General features: G+C 44.7%; 1 protein-coding gene across 1 annotated transcript in view; it reads left to right on the top strand.

The window, feature by feature from the left end:
* usp43b (ubiquitin specific peptidase 43b) overlaps positions 1-15817 on the top strand; it is a 60938-nt gene extending 45121 nt beyond the window's left edge. The window contains exons 8-15 of the mRNA XM_031571530.2: positions 2479-2590; positions 6651-6754; positions 8607-8684; positions 9644-9773; positions 11674-12055; positions 12404-12562; positions 13129-13239; positions 13593-15817. Of these exons, the coding sequence (XP_031427390.1) occupies positions 2479-2590; positions 6651-6754; positions 8607-8684; positions 9644-9773; positions 11674-12055; positions 12404-12562; positions 13129-13239; positions 13593-14764 (2248 nt within the window). The 3' untranslated portion in view covers positions 14765-15817. The remainder of the gene's footprint in view (positions 1-2478; positions 2591-6650; positions 6755-8606; positions 8685-9643; positions 9774-11673; positions 12056-12403; positions 12563-13128; positions 13240-13592) is intronic.
* The last annotated feature ends 3022 nt before the right edge of the window (positions 15818-18839 follow it).

Here is an 18839-nt window from a genome sequence, read left to right as displayed (position 1 = left end):
GTCCATTCTGCAATGCGTTTACTAGCTAGTTATCGATAGCTAGTATAACTTAGCTAGCTATCGATAGCTAGTATAACTTAGCTATGCTACCTCATAGTTAGCTAACGTTAGCTAGCTAAACGTTTTGGAACTCATTTGCCAAGCCAAACGGGAGGTTTCAATCGAAAATGACTAGCTAGTTATCCAAGCTGACACAACCTATACACTCGACTGCCCCTTTGAAGTTAACTTAACGTTGGCTAATATATTCTAATAACTAGTTAACATTAGCTAATTATCATTGACAGTTACTAGCTAATTTACCTTGGCATAAATTGCAGGGTTGTATTGTGCGCTTTCAGGTGCCTCTTGTTGTGTTCTTCCCACCTATTTTGAAGCCAAAAGGTTTCTCGCCGGTTATTGCGGTGCATTGTGTTTTATTTTCTGTCAAGTTATAATTAAAGACTGTCCAGATATCTATTCTTATTTTTCTTCCAGTAGCCTACCGAGTGCCTGAACTTCAGCCATCATGACGTTTGTTAGGGCGTCACTTTCATGTCTGTCCGGGCATCTCAGGGAGTGGAGGAGGGATAGATACAGGACCGGGCAACATTCAACCAATGATGTGCATACAAGTTTAGAAAAAAAAAACAATTGTGACTTAGTCAACCACCAACATTTTCGTCTCGTCTCGTCTCGTCAACGAGAGTTAAAATAGATTTAGTCATAGTTTTTATTTTTAAAGATCCATTTTCGTCACGTCTTAGTCTCGTTTTAGTCACGGGAAAAAGGTCGTTAACGAATATTTTTCGTCATAGTTTTCGTCAACGAAATTAACACTGGTGTAACTGAGCATGCTAATATTCTAATATGATAATATACATGCCTTGGTTTCTGTGGTCATTTGTATGCACAGCAAGTGTTATTTCTGTTAGGTTACACTAATTTCAGAACCTAATCAGTAGACAAGAGCTAATGTTTATCTCAAACTATGACACTATGATTCTGTGGATTGCAGATCTTTATGAGAACAAATGTATTGATCATAATTACGTGAAGTATGTGAAGTTTGCTCTAGACTTAACTGTATGTTTCCTTTGAGTGTTTGGTTACAGCTGCGATCTGACATGGTGTAATAGTAGCCACTTTGAAAGAGGCCCTTTTGTACAGCAGTCAGATTGATATGTCTTGAATACTTTTTCTTAATACACATAGCTGAGTTTCCATATTCTCATAGTGTTTGCCACTCAAAGCTGTCTGGCCTTTTCAGTGTGCGTTAGTCACATTCTGTTTTAATGTGTGGCCTGAATAAAAGGCCACAAACAGTGAATCAGCCATTGTCTCCATGATCCAAGAGTTCTGCAGCTTCAGGTGGTGTTCCACAGTTGCATGTGGAGGAGGTAGTTGGACTGAGAGCATGGAAGCTCACAGTGTGATGGTCACCTGGAAGTCAGTAACCTTTATACCGTCCTCCAACCAGACGCGACGGAACAGGCCAAAGGGAGGAAGAATGTAGACAGGAGGTTTTCCAAAAGGACAAGAGGGAGGGAGGGGGGGAGGAAAATATGGAAGGGGTGGGGTGGGGTGGGGTGGGGAGGAAACATAGGCAGATATTTGTATATATAGGAGACTTAGTCAAATATTTCCATATCACCAAAGAACCAAGTGCTGGGAGGGCATAAATCACCACTACCAGAACATTAGTGTGATTTTTATGAGGAACCAGTGTGAGTCGTCAGTAATCTGGGCTCCTCGAAGGGAAAACTTGAGAATGTTTTAGCTCTTTTTGTATCTGAATGTTTCCATTCTAATTGAATGTCCGTTTGTTAATTGAGGTGTGGTCGTCCCCCTCTGCCTGCTGTGAGTAATCTGGTGGCTGTGTTTGAGTGAGACGCAGTTTGCTTGAAGCCTGGAAATGGATATCCCACAGCAGGAAGCATAGCCACATGGAATCTAATGATAATAGTGATTACACCACTACGTAATGTCTGTGCTAATCTCCCTTCATTCAGTATCATGGTTGCCATAAGAATGTAATGACTGGGTTGATTCCTTGAGGCCACTCAGTGCATGTTAACCCACCATCAGTGCTTTTACCTTACTAGGGCTCAGTTGTTGCTCCGAGCGAAACAGTTAGGAAAAATTGCCCACATCATGATCCTGATGAGCAGCGTGACATTAAAAGGACATTGGCATCAGTGTCGGTGTCAGAGGGAACGACCATGATCATCAGCACATGAATACTGACTCACATGTGCCATCGTCCACACACTGAGAACAGTGAACCGCTCAGATCTGCGAAGTCGTGCAAACACCATGTACTGTCATCCCGACAGACGTTAAGGAATAATCTTTGTCATTATTTCTTACCCAAACTCAATCTCAATTTCAATCTCATTCTCAATCTCATTCGTTCCCCCTTTTCTCTCCTTCTCTGTGCTCCTCACCCCCCCACATACACACACACCCCTCTCATCTCATCTTTTTTGGTCCCCTCAGGTTTGGACCCCCATTCCTGATGCGAGAGGACAGGTCTGTGTCATGGGACCAGCTGCAGCAGAGCATCCTCAGCAAGCTCTACTACCTGATGATCAACGGAGCACAGGCTCAGGTATGTGGGCCGATAGTGGGCTGCTCTGCTCTCTGTGTGTGTGTGTGTGTGTGTGTGTGTGTGTGTGTGTGTGTGTGTGTGTGTGTGTGGTGTGAGTGGTGTGTGGTGTGTGTGTGTGTGTGTGTGTGTGTGTGTGTGTAGATAACGCTATATTGCTTGCATGGCTCAGAGGGTTTGGGGCACTGGGTCAGTTCATGTGCCCGTAAACAAACCAGACGAATTACACCAAGCTTGGCAGCCCTTAGTCGTGATGTCGTGCTGATGACACAGGCACAATGAGAGAGAGAGAGATATTTAAATGCTTCCAGCTGTGTATCTCCATCAAATGAATTATTTACCTCAGTGCTGGCTCCATGTGCTCCCCTATTGCTGACAAACAGCAGTTAATCAAAGCACAAAGCCACGTTCCAATTAGCACATGTTGTCTGTTGCAGTGACACAGTCACAGTCCCACCCAGCCAAGAGCGCTTCATTTAGGTCCTGTGCTTCCCCTGTCACTAGCTGTGTTTCCATACAACTTTTTAATGCACAATTTTGACCATTCAAATAAGAAATTTAAACTGGAATTGCTTGAAATCCGCATAAAATCTAATGCGCATATAATTTGGATTCGCAAAAGGGGTGTGGAATAACTCTTAATTCACATAGGGTATAATGCGACTCAGGTTGATGGAAATGGGTGTATTCGCATACATTCACATTTGTTTCAGTTTTATCAGGGGTTTCCCACAGCTGTCCACATCTCCTCTCTTGATTAGGAGAGGGTCCATAACACAGCTGATGGAAACACAACTGCTTAAAAGAAACACACTTTGTTTAATTTAATTTTCATAAATGCGCATAAATGATGCGAAAGAGTTGGATGGAAACCCAGCTACTGTTTCAGAAACAAGCAGGTAAGAGAGAGAAATGAATACGTGAGATTTGTGAACAAAGGGGGAGGGCTGTGAATATGACTAACATGTGTGTGTATTTGTATGTGTAGGTGTGTGTGTGTGTGTGTGTGTGTGTGTGTGTGTGTGTGTTTGTATGTGGGTGTGTGTGTGTGTGTGTGTGTGTTTGTATGTTGGTGTGTGTGTGTGTGTGTTTGTATGTGGGTGTGTGTGTCTGTGTGCGTGCGAGGAGTCCTTCCTGACCCAGAGCAAGTCTCTCTACGTAGAGAGTAAGACATGACGCCATCAAGCCTGCTCATTCCCCTTGGGGCAGGATTTCTTTTTGTCCTTATCCAATCTCCCAGATGAAATTGGAATTAAACTACACTATGTTCTCAGCCATCACAAGGAGGACCAGCAAGGACACATCATGGAAATCTCCTCCTTTACTTATTTTAATACGTTTCTCAGACCATTAAGTGACATCTGCATGTCAAGAGCTTCGCCAGCAGCCTCGACGGCCCTCTTTTCTGTCTTTTCTCTCTTCAATAGAGGAGGAATATTGGCTCAGGGATGATCATTGCAGAACTCTCATGAGAGCTGAATCATTACAGCAGCCTGTGGAAGTCAGTGTGGGGGGTGATTAATGACTGGGTGTCATCTCCGTGTGTTCTTACTCACAGCCCACTGAGGTGTGAGCACACTGGTATGTGCAGGGGATACTGTGCACACGCAGGCTTCAGTGGATTGGGACATATGCTAGAAATGGGGGTGCTATAGATCGACGAGATAACAACTGAGATGCGAAGATCATGTGATAAAAGTCAATTTTAGATGCACATTAAGATCACTGAGGTGGTGAAAGTGTGTTGTCAAAAGAACAACATGACTAGACCCCCCCCCCCCCCCAATAGAATTATATTTATACAGGGAAGGGCCAGGCTCTTATCCCGTAGCCAGGCTCTTACCTCGTAGTCAGGCTCTTACCCCGTAGTCAGGCTCCTCCCCCGAAGTGCCTGTCCTGCTCTCAGAAGGGTGTCTAATGGGCATGAGAGCTGCGTGTGGAAGGGCACTGGTGGCTTTGGTCCTTACTGGTGTACTGTATGTCTGTCTAAGAACGGAGGACAGGGTTGGGATTTGCACAGCGTTTGCCAGAGGGTTAATTAACACTGTCTAAAGCCAAGGGTGAGGATCCTCTAAGTGTTGTTGAGTGTGACATCCATATTTGAACATATCTAAATAAGGACGAGTGAGTTGGATGATCATTAAAATGATTAGAAAGTGAAATGATTTCATTGATTTACCACACCTTGAAGTGACGTTTAGTTGTAAATAGTAGGCAATTATTTGTCATCTGTAAGGGGCTTCAAAATGTCAAAATTTTTGTCCTGAATATCATTTGGCAATAGAAAAGATTTATGATCTTCTAGTTGAGGATATCCATAAGGCGCCCAGAGAAACTTTCTCCTCTCAGCTTTCTAAATCAGCAATATTACTCACCTGGGATTTCACCTCACCTAGGTTTCATTTGTTTTGTTTATTGAAACAGGGACAACATTCCCAAGCTATCCCAGGAAATCTCACCTAAATGCTCCGCTAAATCCGGCCCATCTGTTAGAGAACATGTGATCGTGTGAAACGAGACTCCAGACTAAAGTCCAGTTTATTTACCACTTGCACGGCCCCTGCCTAGTTCTCTGTCTTTCACTCACTCTCTTTCTCTCACTCTCTCTGTCTCTCTCTTTCTCTCTCTCTCTCTCCCTCCCCCTCTCTCTCCCTCCCCCTCTCTCTCCCCTGTGTTCTGGTCAGTCACTCAGTGGCCCTGGCTCTCCTTAATTCTTTCTTGGTCGTTTCCTTCTGTCCCCCTCTCCTTTCTTCCTCTCTGATTGCCTTCCTAAGGCTCATTCCCGCTCTCACCTGTATGCTATTTTTGGCTTTCTCTTAGTCTCTATGCTCCCGATTCCTTCATGTATAGATTTTCTAGAACAAGGTAAACTGTTAAGTTCTCAGCCTCAGCTCCAGCAGCATTGGCTCTTGAAGACAGATGGTGCCTCTATGTGGTCATTTTGAGTAATGCAGCCATTACTAATTCTATTTTTATTATATGCAATTTCCATAAATATATTTCAGCCATATTGTGGCATATACTTTTGATATATTTTGTTGTATGAAATTTAGCCATAGTGTGGTAAAAGAACGACTTTTTATTGACACATTTTATGAATTTGTTTATTTTTTACAACATATTGTTATTCGATGATGCTGTGATTAGCCTCGCTATGAGTGTATGTGTGTGTGTGTGTGTGTGTGTGTGTGTGTGAGTGTGAATGTGTGAGTGTGTGTGTGTGTGTGTGTGTGGTGTGAGTGTGAGTGTGAGTGTGAGTGTGAGTGTGAGAGTGAGAGTTTGCACATGTTTGCTGAGTGTGCCACTCTGCGCCATCATCAAATGAGGTACTGTGCTTTCTGAGGCAATATCTGGCCCATCGCTGCAATCCGCCCCTAACAGCAGTGTCCTGGAGAGCATGCCTCAGCCCCTCCCCTCTGCCTATCAGGCTTCAGAGGCGCTCGCTCTCTACTGGCCTCTACAGCCCTGATTGCTGTACAAATCACTGCTCTTCGCTTGCTGCTGTTAGCTATTCACCCACAAAGGCCTCTTAGAGCTCTCGTATTTATTTGCTCTCTCTCCCTCTGTGTCTCCCTCTCGTTATGTCTCAGGCTCTTTCATTTCTCAAGCTCACGGCCAGTCACAGGAGTTATTTTGGGCTGCAGAAGCACACATGCAACTTATGAAAATCACGGGGCTCATCTCAGCAGTATTGCTGTCCATACAGGTGGACCCTGTGGAGTACATGAGAATCATGGCAGCTCTCTCTGCATTCACAATAAGGCAATAGCCCTCTGGTCATCAAGAGCAGAGTTGCAGCAAGCCCAAAGGCTCGAGGGGAAAATAACACTTGCAGAAACTATAATCCTCCTCAGCAGCCCTATCCAAAGCATTACCCTTACTTGAGCCTTGTCTTACAGTAGCCCTGTGTCCTGTATCATAACCTATGTCTTGACCTGCCTGCCCTGTGGTTCCTACTGAACAAGTGTACATCCTGTGCCGTTTCTGTGCATTTGCATGTGTGCATGTGTGGGTTTATTTGTGGATGAGAGTAAAACCTGTGTTGTGTCCTTTGGGTCTGCAGAGCTCCAGGGTGCTGTTCAGGATCCGTGTGGTGGGGGGATCAGCCTCGTACAGCTACCTCTCCCCTCAGGATGGACGGCCTCTCTGTCACCCAGCTGTGGATCGGTACAACCTCACGCATGCACACACACACACACACACACACACACACACACACACACACACACACACACACACACACAGTTTACACAGTGAATTATTTACCAGTTGCACCAACAATCTTCTATGGAAGTCCCACCTTCTATTTGATGGCTATTCCACCTACATGGCCTCACTCCGAAATAAGAAAAACAAAACTAAAATGAAATCTCGTTTTGGCAGCTATGATTAAGATGGGGACATGTTATAGCGGTGACAGATGGCTCGGTAGATACTGCAGAAGCAGGAATCCAGGTTCCTGAATGCAGCCATCATTAGTGAAAGTGAAAAACAGGAGCACAGCTGAGCAAACCTCAGAACGAGCCGAACTCAGAGCACAGAAGCCCTCTCTAAAGCTTTGTTTGGATGTCAAAAGCAAGGCCCAATTAAGAATTGTCCTCCTTTTGTGGCCATTATATATTTTTTCCATTGAAAGGTGTATGTGTGAAGTAATTTGAACAGGGAGTGAGCTGAACCTACCTGATCCTTTGCCAATTTTGCAGGTTGAGATCGGTTAATAGGAAGGTAATTTGGGTGTATACAGCTTTTTAAACAGCTAATTGACATTCTGTGCAACAGTGAAGCTGTGTGGAACTCAAAGAGCTTAACCCCCCCTCCTCCTCCTCCTACACACAGACACACACACACACACACACACACACACACAACACAAACACAAACACAAACACACACACACACACACACAGACAAAAACACACTCACACAGAAAAGACCATTCACTCCACTCAATGAATGCCTCTTAGCCTCCTGCTTTTGAGGTGCATCCCTGAGCCCAGTAATCAGGACCATTTTCTATGTTGAAAACATGTTAATTTGGTATAGCTTATACACAGCCATCACACACCCACACACACATGTTCTGTCGTTCAAAGCTATGAAAGTTTTTCAGGTCAGAACCAAGGACACAGAGACTGCCCCAGTAACGCCGCATAATGGTTGGCCAGGACAGAAAGAAGAGTTCAACAATGTCTGTAATAAGAGAGCATTGATTTTTTTAGATTACTGCATACGGCACAGGTTGTCCAAGACAGAGTAGTTGTCCTAAGCCCTTTACTTACTTAACTTTACTTACCCAACTGCTCACAGCACAAGGTGAACTCTAAATGCAGAGAAATCGAAAGTGATGTTAGACCATAATGAAAAAATTAGTGACAATGTGTTTTCTCAGAGAGTTCTCTAGAGTTGCTGTAGATCTTAACACGTATATGTGCCACCATCAAGCCTGTGCTTCCCAATTTTAATTCAGAGCCTGTTTTTTACCTCTTTATATGTCCCAGTTTATATACATAATATAAGAAATATAATGTTTTATTTCACTTTGAATATGAAAAAAAAAACAGTTATGAGTACACACTGACACCTTGTGGCTGCTAGTTAATATTGCCCTCATCAGACATCAGAATTTGGCCCAGTTAATCTGCTGCACTATAAAATATACAATGTGTTAAATGTTGGAGCCATTTTTTCATGACCACTTTCAGTTTCATGGTTTGAAGAACCTCAGTCCATCATATGGGACCATTCTGTCCAGTGCTACCAAGCGTAGAATACAACCACTCACCCAGTCATTGCAGGAGTCTGTTTAAAAACTAAAAAAAACTGTTTTAGGGCCCAATTTCCAATAATATAACCCTTAGTAGAGGTGGATAGTTGTTAGAAGGGTGTACGAGGGTACAAGAGCACATACATCTGTAGACTTATGTTTAATATGTGTGTGTGTGTGTGTGTGTGTGTGTGTGTGTGTGTGTGTGTGTGTGTGTGTGTGTGTGTGTGTGTGTGTGTGTGTGTGTGTGTACAGAGCACTGAAGCTGTGTGGCTCTGGTGGACCGCGCCATGTGAAGCTGGTTGTGGAATGGGAGCATCACATCAAAGACTGGTGAGTTAAGCTTCCGTCTATTAGTCAGTGTTAGGTGAAAATTCACCCTAGTTACCTCAGGACTCCGGAGCTGTAGATCAGTAAGGGATAATGTATAGAACGCCGGTCATTATCGGGAAAAAAAAGCCCCGACAGGGCGAACAGCACCCCGACGCGAAGCGGAGGTTGCCACTTTGTGATTTCTGCTAAGAAAAAATAGTTCTTCAAGCAAATATAACGTTTAAGTTTCAGGTGTTGCGTAGCAACCTATTACTTGCTGACTTCAAATTACAATGAGTCTGTTACGTTAAATGACCGGACTACTTGCGGAATGATATGAAAGATGTGAATTAAAAGCACAAAACCTGTTGCCAATGACAGCGGTCAATATCTTTTCGCAGCGGTGAATATCAGGAAATATTCACCGGCGAACGTTGGGAGGGCCCATTCAAATCAACTGAACTTTTTGGAACATTCTGAAGAGCCGTATAATAAGTATATTTATTCAATTGCAAGTGGGCTCACCCCCAGCAGAAGGCTGAAAAGTGAAGCAATGATAAACACATCGCACAAGGTTTATATAGACAGAAGTTGAGCGTTCAGCAGGGATAACCACGTGGTGGATTTCTGACGTCCGAGGCAAAGATGGAAGTTTTGCACAAGGTCGGAAGAAGCACAGTTCGTCCCTTCTTATCACTTCTGGTCTAAACATGCTCTTGTACATATGCAGACTAAGTAGCACCTAATATTCTAAGTTACACACACGCAGAAACACAGAAAAGCCATGTTCCTGCTTACATAAGCACATGATTCATACAAGGAATATATTAATACAAAGCACTTGATTATTATATTCTTAAGTCATTAACAGTGTTTGGAAATTATCTCCATCAGTCAGTAAATCTCCTGATTATGTGTCTGTAGTCATGAAAATATGACATTTCATATGTGTGTGTGTGTATGTGTGTGTTTCCCTGTAGCCTGTTTGGGAACATCCAGGAGGAGGTGGTGAAGGATGCTGAGAGTGTGCGCTCCCAGCAGCAGCAGCACGTGCTGCAGTACAGCTGCACCCTGGATGAGTGCTTCCAGCTCTACACCAAAGAAGAGCAGGTAGAGCCCCCAGCCCAGACCCTGCACCCCAGCCCAGACCCTGCACCCCAGACCCTGCACCCCAGCCCAGACCCTGCACCCCAGACCCTGCACCCCAGCCCAGACCCTGCACCCCAGCCCAGACCCTGCACCCCAGACCCTGCACCTCAGCCCATCCCCCAGCCCAGACCCTGCACCTCAGCCCATCCCCTGCACCCCAGCCCAGACCCTGCACCCCAGCCCATCCCCCAGCCCAGACCCTGCACCCCAGCCCAGACCCTGCACCCCAGTCCAGACCCTGCACCCCAGCCCAGACCCTGCACCCCAGACCCTGCACCTCAGCCCATCCCCTGCACCCCAGCCCAGACCCTGCACCTCAGCCCATCCCCTGCACCCCAGCCCAGACCCTGCACCCCAGCCCATCCCCCAGCCCATCTCCCGACCCAGACCCTGCACCCACGCTCATCCCCTCATGGCCAGGCCTCTAGCCTTCCAGCCTCAGCCCTTAACAAGACCCGAGGCACTTCAGCATGCTTTGTCTCATTATACTCTTATTTGAGTCCATTCTTAAACTGAAAGCTCCACTACACCGTTATAGAATAGATAACTATAGAAATATACTGTATGTCTAGGCTACAATGGCAGCTGGGGAGACTGTGTTGTGAGGTGGTTGTGTGCTGTGTGAGCAGGCCAAGAACACAGGTGACACTGCTGTGTGGTGCTGTGCTGCGGCTATTGCCTCAACAATGCATTGTTCTCAGTGTTCCATTGTCAGTGTACAGCAGGACAGCGCGTTCCTATGCAGTGCTTCTGGGGCCCCTTCATCATTGCACTCTGTGGGTTGCTGAACCCGCTGGGGGGAAATGCATTATTGTGACTTCCATTTGATTGCACAGAGCTTGATGGCTGGGCTGCAAAGGACTATATTGGACGGTACTAGAATGGGCATCCAGGTGCTTCAGATAAATTGGATAGCGTGGAGTGGAACGGATTGAAGTTGAATGACATAGACTAACGTTGCACGATACTATGTCATCCTGATTTCCCCATCCTGAGCACCACCAGAGTCCGATATCATAATATACACAGAGATTATTATACCAAGCGAGTAAGACCGCTCTGACAGGGCTAGCATCTGCCACTGGTCTCTTGGTAAATGTTAGGATTTCATGCACAAGGCATGATGACTACAGAAGTGGCTCTACACTATGCTACATTAAGTTAGCCTATTTATTAGTAATGACTGTGTGAAGATACAAGTGCACACACACATTGTGTACACTTTATATAAGTGTCTATCTCACAAGACTCTTCAATAATCTATCAGACTACATGCATGACAGAGACAAGAATCAAGACAATGTTTTATGTCTTTCATGATCAAAGCAAGATGGTAACTGAAATGGCACTATACTAAGCTACATAAAGTCAGCCTATTTACTGGTAATGACTTATGGTCTACTGCTCTTTGTCACAATCTCACAAACCACAGAATGGCTGAGCATTCAACAGTGCTCAAATAGAGCCATCCAAAACGAACCAATCTTGAAGTCATCCCCATCTGTGTGTATCTTGTGTGTGACTTTGAAGTACGTAAGTCGTCCCCATCTGTGTCCGTCTTGTATGTGACCTTGAAGTAAGTCAACCTCTGTGTCTGTCTTGTGTGTGACCTTGAAGTAAGTCATCCCCATCTGTATCTGACCTTGAAGTAAGTCAACCTCTGTGTCTGTCTTGTGTGTGCCCTTGAAGTAAGTCATCCCCATCTGTGTCTATCTTGTGTGTGACCTTGAAGTAAGTCAACATCATCTGTGTCTGTCTTGTGTGTGACCTTGAAGTAAGTCAACCTCATCTGTGTCTGTCTTGTGTGTGCCCTTGAAGTAAGTCAACCTCATCTGTGTCCGTCTTGTGTGTGCCATGGCAGCTGGCTCCAGACGATGCGTGGAAGTGCCCATACTGCCAGCAGCTGCAGCAGGGCATGGTGCAGATGAGCCTGTGGACGCTGCCCGACATCCTCATCCTGCACCTCAAGCGCTTCCGGCAGGTGGCTGACCGGCGCAACAAGCTCTCCACGCTGGTGCGTTTCCCCCTGGCCGGCCTGGACATGGCCCCCCACGTGGTGAAGAGACAGCAGGGAGCAGCCCCCCTGCCCCACCAGAGCCAGCAGCCCCCACAGCTGCCACGGCCACCCCAGCAGCAGCAGCAGCAGCAGCAGCAGCAGCAGCAGCCACAGCCACAGGACTTCCTGTACGATCTGTACGCCGTGTGCAACCACCACGGAGGCATGCATGGGGGCCACTACACAGGTTTGCTTCAGCTGAGGATCTATCTGTCATTTCCAAATGACACCCTGTGGCATGCTGTAGCGAACATACCATATATATATATATATACACACTTGACATAATGTCGCAGAAAATGTGGTAATTTGTAGCTGTTAGCCGACAGTCTGAAGATGGTAGCATCTGCACTGCCATTATGTCATTATTTAAAGGTCAGAAGCACTAACCTTGTGTGTGTATGTGTGTGTGTGTGCGTGCACCTGTATCTTCATCCACCTAAGCGTGTTACCTTTGTGTTTTTATGTTTTGTTCTTGTGTGTGTGTGTGCGTGCGCACGCACATGTTTGTATTCTCACACCCATGTGAATCCAGCTTACTGCCGGAACTCGGTGGACGGCCAGTGGTACAGCTACGATGACAGCAGTGTGGAGACAGTACCTGACGGGGAGGTGTGCACGCGAGGGGCCTACATCCTCTTCTACCAGCGCCGCAACACCATCCCATCCTGGTCAGCCAGCTGTTTACTCAGAGGTCAGCAGGATTCCAGCATGGTCACCCCAGGGAGTTAGGCTTCATAGGGTTGCCTTCAGCCAGTTGGCATCAGCAGTTTTGGTTTGGTTTGGTTTTATGTAGGCTTATGAAGAAGTGCCAAGAAGTTTGTTTTACATTCAATCATGCACCGTAGTGGCTAATCAGTGTAGGTTTTTGGAGACGTGGATACATCAGTCATGTGGCGTAAGGCAATTGGCTCATCATAGTTTTGGTGCCAAAGGTCTTTCCAGGTCTGTATAATACCTCCAAGAGTTGCCTATGTCCCCCTGCATCCCTCTTCATCACAGAGAGATCAGAAATGCTCTAAGCATAAGTGCTACCATCATTCAGAGCTAAGAATGTTTACTCTAGCTGACAAAAAGTGAGCCTGCTTGTGTTTGGCTGTTAAACCGACTGAGAAATCTGACTGACAGTATGCTGTTCTCTACCACTCCCAATGTTCCTGTCACTCTCTATCTCGCTCACCTCCTCCCTCTTCCCTTCTATGTCTGTTTCTTCACCTGTCTGTCTGTCTGTCTGTCTGTCACTCACTGATCGCTGTCCAGGCTCCACCAACTCTAGCTCTTCAGACCACTGGCTCATTCGTCTGGCAGGGGACAGTCCCCCTGCTCCTGATTCTCCTGTCTTTCAGGAGAAGTTGGCGAGCACGGACACAGGTGAGTTTCATTCTCCATCTATTTCAACTTTCTTTTCTTTTAGGATGTAAAATTGAATGATGTTTTGTTTTTCTTTAATGATGCCATACTAATATGGTCTTTCAGTAACGGAAGCAGTAGTTAAAAGTGGCTTCTTGTGTTAACAAAATAAAGTAATAGCTTTAATGTTAAGATGACTCAAAGACAAAGATTAGCAGAAGGGACCTCTGCTATCACTAATGCAATAGTTTGTGCTACATTGAATATCAATTGAAGTTATGTAAGACTCTTTGGAAAGGTCTGATTATGTAGTGAGAAAAAAAAACCCAGAACTGTTCTATCCTCAAGCTCTGTTTTATCCACCTTATCCTCAGAGGGCTTTGAGAGCAGACCGTTGGCTCGTGGGACTCAAGGCAGGAGCGTGAGCATGCGCTCGCCCACCAGGCACAGCAGAGATGGCCTGGGCCGCATGTTGCCCCTGCGCTGGTCCTTCGGCTCCAAGGACCGCCAGAAACACACGGCCCCCGGAGTTATGCCTGGTGAGTTGGTGGAGTACCTGGAGTCTGGCCGACGGCCCCGGTGCATCAAAGAGCCCATCATCCCCCTTGTAGCCAGCCCACCCACAGGCAAGGCCCAGGTGCTCCGAAGGAAGCCAGAATCGACCACTTCCCCGAGTAGGGGAAGAGAGTCTCCACGGGTGCCGGAGGGTCAGTGCCGGAGGACCTCCAGCGGCCCAGAACAGGCCAGTGCGAGCAGCAGGGACGATAGTTCTCTAAGCAGGAGGAGTTCCAGGAGGACTGGAACCAGGATCGCTCAGGACCCTCAGGCCCCTCCCAGAGGCTCCTTGGCTGGGCCCCAACCTAGCCAGGCCCACCCTAACCTCCCCACCATCGGCAAAGCAGCCGCCACAGCGAGCACCGCTCCGTCCAACAGGGACTCGACTCTGAAGCGTGCCAAGACCCAGCAGGGCCCACAGGGGCTCAGCAGGACCGGGTCGCCAGCCGAAGCACCAGCCCAGGCAGCAGAGCACCGGACTGGGACCAAGAGTGAGGAGACCGGGGCCCAGCTGAAAAGCTCTGTGTCCCTCCTTCATAAGAAGAAAGACCAAGGTCCACACAGACCCAGAGAGCATGAGGATAAGCTCCCCAATGGGAGTTCATCCACCAGATCCCTCACCTCCAACGGGTCCCTGACTGGCGCCGCCCTGGAGGACAAACGCGCCAATGGCTCGGTTCTGCCCTTCAGAGGGCCCTGCGCGCGCCATGGCAAAGCAGCGATGTCCAATGGCAGGAGGTGCCATGGCGGTGCCACGGCTGCTGCCAATAATGCAGACATAAAGCGAGCTCACAGCTCCTCGAGCCTTCAGGCGAAGTTAGGCGGCAGCCTGCACAGGACGGCGTCGCTCCAGAGGAATGGTCAGTTTGGCCCGTCAGCATTGCCCCACACCTCGGTGATGGACAGGCCGTCCTACGCCACTTTACAACGGACTCGCTACAGCACCACCTCCCTGGGCAGGCCCCGGAGAGTTCCCGAATCATGCTTCTAAATAAACTGCACTGGACCAGTAGCTACCAACCTAGCTAATTGTATTGCACACCAAGCAGCCAAGTAATAATCTAGGGCCAGTTTCTGAATAGTCCCATAGTATATGAGCATTGTCACTCATTTGTTATTGGCGATCTACATAAATTCTAAAGAGACATTTGATTTCTTTTGTTAATCACTTCTGGATAGAGAATTGTTTAGCCCAGGATACAGCTCATGTCATATCCACCCTTCTTGTTATTGTTTTTTGAGGTTGTTCTTCAATTATGTGTTAGTATGGGCCACAATGCAAGCTTCTTAGCCACAGTTTTCATTATGATTTAATTCTAAGGAGAGATTTAACGACAATGCTTTTGACATTTCCAAAGGAGAAGAAAGACAACAGTGGATCAAAAAGAGGCTCCTGTCTCTACTAAGTCCACCATGTTTGTCCCTGGTGGTTAGGTGTTTTAGCTGCAAGCTACTGATGGAGTTTTCAGGTTGTCCGTCTCCAAATGGTAATAAATTAAAACATTTCGTTATATAATTCTTAAATTATGGTCAGGTTGAGAAGAGCCACAAATAAAATATAGATTAAAATACATGTATATGGCATTAGACATAAGCACTGAGTTTAAACATGGTCACTGAAGTTTTTGTTGTTATTGACTTACTTTTCAGAAATATATCACTTTGGCTTTCACTGCCTTATGTACATCCAGTTCCTTCCATTGTCTACCAAACAGTCCGAGGGTAATCACTGCATTACACATTGCATGGCCATGAGTTCACCATTTTTCATAGTGCTTTCAGTCTTTTTGCATCCATTAAAGTAAGGACCCAGGTCCATGATACATCACTTAAGATGTACTGTAACTCTGCATAGTATTTATAGAGCACTCCTACATACATTAGCATTATCACTGTGTGGGTGTATTTGATATATAAGACACAGTCCTTATTCAGTTGGTACATGTAAAACTACACTACAAAAACACACACAACACATTGTTCATTTTGCTTATATGTTGTCACCTCTGTTTTTGATTGTTTGTTTTTCTTTTTTATAACATATGTTTCCAATTTTTAAGTACACACTGGCAATGTTTAAACATAGAAATAAAATGCACAATGTACTATAACAACCACTCACTGCGAACTGCCTTTGTAAGCCTGCTGTGCAGAATCCCATGTCTACTTTGAGCATGATCCTGACAGTAGACATGATCCAATGACTTCTGTTGCTTTTTTCCTGACCTTCTTGACCATCTTGAATGTTTGGAACCTGCTTTTAATTAATTAACAGTACATATTGCTTTTTCTTAAAAAAGACAAAATGTATTTTTAATTCTGCAACAACTTCCTGTCATACGTTGTTGACATTAAATGCTTATTGTTTAGAATATTGAGAGGACCGACTTGTCAAAATGCAAACTGCTGACTGAATTCATTACTTTGTATGTACACCGCAGTCATCCAAATTGTTAATTGTGTTTGTTCAGCTTTAGACAATGTTTAAAACATTTTTTTTCCATGAAGAGTCCTGTGTTTGCTTCATATGTTCCAAATGCAGTTCACTTTGAGTACCACATACACGTGCCAGGTTAATGTAATAGTCAAAATCATTCCTTGTCGAGTTTTTTTTATTTTTTTTTATCATATTCTTTGTTTGAGCACTGTGGTTCCAGAATACTCTGAATGTCCTACTGGACCCACGTAGAAACATTGTAATAGAAACATTTTTGTACTCAACATTTTCTAACCTCTTTGTAATGAAGTAAAGCAGCTGAGGATCAGTTGAGAGCTCTAGGTAAAGAGTGAGCAGAAACAACATGTAATAAATCAGTGTTTGTTACAGCTCTCCCTTGCTGTGCATGTTGTCTGTGTTTTATCCCTGTCATGAATAAGCACTCTTCAGCTGTTGGCAGATATTGGTTAAAAAATGCTTCTGTTACAACAGACCATATTCACAGTGATCCTTTCATGTGAGTCATTGTAACTGCCATCGTTGGTGCATGGGTCTTCAGAGAGGCTAAGAAACGGCAGAACAACACCTCACAGGTGGTTGATCAGCCACTGGCTCCCTGTAGCTGCTGCAATTGACTGTACATCCCTTATCCTTGCCTGTAGGACAGCCACTGGGGTGGCACCATCCAATTTAAATATGATGATTCAGCGCTACTTCCCCTCTCGACCACTTCACTCCTCTGATGAGCGTCTATTGTCTTTGCCTTCTCTCAGCAGCAAGAGATTGCAGTCAAGACTTTCGTTCCTCAGTAGCGGTACTTAGTGCTGTCTGTTCCAGTAACAGCCTTGGTACATTTCAAAAGCATTTTCAAACTCAACTTTTTTAAACATCATCTGTCTAATTAGTTCATTTGTTTAAGGCCTACCATATAAATATAATCAAATAGTTTTCTCCTTATTATTATTATCATTATTATTATCGATCATTTATATTGTTTTCATTTATACTATTTCTTGTATTTGATGTATCTATGTAATGTTTTGTAAGTCATTTTGGACAAAAGCATCTGCTAAATACTGTAACCATAACTATAACTATATAAATAATATTGTAGCTCACCTCCACCACCTTATTACTTGAAATTACCACATGTTGCCAAGCAACAGTAAACAAAACCAGTTGCCTGCTATTCATACAATGTATAAAACTGATAGTAGCAAAGACAAATACTCTTAATAATGTTTTAATGAGATCTAAAATAAGAATAATAAGAAATACAATTATGTTATGGTTGATCTACAGATCACTTTTTCTTTGTTCCTTGCACACCTACAGGCTCACCCACATTATAGCTCAAAATGTTTTTGTTTACCATACTGTGGTTGCTGCCATTGGGAGACCTTCTTGATGTAATGTACATTGAAAGGTGAACAGAGACATTGTTGATAAAACAATGGGCGTGGGCTGTTATAGGAATATTGGGATTCTAAAGACACACTGTGCCTTTACCTACTGTTCAAAGCATTTGATGTTATCAATACATCCTTGTCCACTAACAAATGTGCAAAATTGACTGAAGGAAAGACACAGGCTTTGCACAATGCTGAGACATTTTTTGAAACCTCAAGCACACTAGTAACCTTTGACCTTTAACTTATTTGGTGGTGTGCACATAGAGAGCATGACAATGTTGGCTTATGGTGGAAGGAGGTGCACTATCGCTGACTAATGCATGTTGAATTTGATCCTGTTCAAGGTTGCAGACTGATCAGCCTACACACCAACAACACAATAAGTGTTTGACACATGCCTGTACTAGTTTCTGCTGATTAACCGTTCTGGCTTGACCTTGTTTTTTTTTTTTTTTAGAATACATCAGCATAAAGCTGACTTAGATAAACAACAAACAAATGTTGCCCAGGCAAATGTTAAGCTACATCAAGGCAAGTAGCCTAATTCATTGGCTGGGGCAGTTCCATTTGACCAAAACTACAATGTCTAGTAGTGCCATTGCTTTGATAATAATAGTTTGTAGTTAGTTGACTACGTAGCAAGTGTAGCTAATACATGCATTTCTATGATAATTTAAGTGTGACAGAACTCCCCTGATGTGGCTGTCATTGTTTTACTTTGTACACACTGCTCTGACATCTGATCCTCTTTAACACTTTACATTGAGTAGAAAGCACTACTTAAATTATCTTATCAAACAGGCTGCTCTTGTTGCTTAATCTTCTGCATATGCTTTCTGGTAAGAAGATTAAGAAGTGGACTCAGCATCTGGCCCTGTCCCTATACCACTATATTCACTGTAATCGGTCCTGTGTTGAGCTGTGTTGTGTCATTTTTGCCACTTGGGGGTGCTATTACCCTTTTTCTAGCTTTTATGCTCAAGCTACCTATGGGTACTCAAAATGTCTAAATACAGCAAAGGCCTTCTGTCATAACTAACAACCCCCTTGAAGGCTCATGCACCTTATACAGTTTAATAAGATGGGTTAGATGCAGATAACTGCAAACACCTTTGTGAGACTTCAATCCCTTAAGAATCCAATAAAGCCAAAATGATTGCTTTCCCTAGGTTATAACACAGCACCAGGGAAGTTGCTTGTATGGGTATTTAACTGGA

This window comes from Clupea harengus, chromosome 1 (assembly GCF_900700415.2).
Source record: "Clupea harengus chromosome 1, Ch_v2.0.2, whole genome shotgun sequence".
In the NCBI taxonomy this organism is placed as follows: Eukaryota; Metazoa; Chordata; class Actinopteri; order Clupeiformes; family Clupeidae; genus Clupea; species Clupea harengus.
This window is presented reverse-complemented; position numbering and strand designations above follow the sequence as displayed.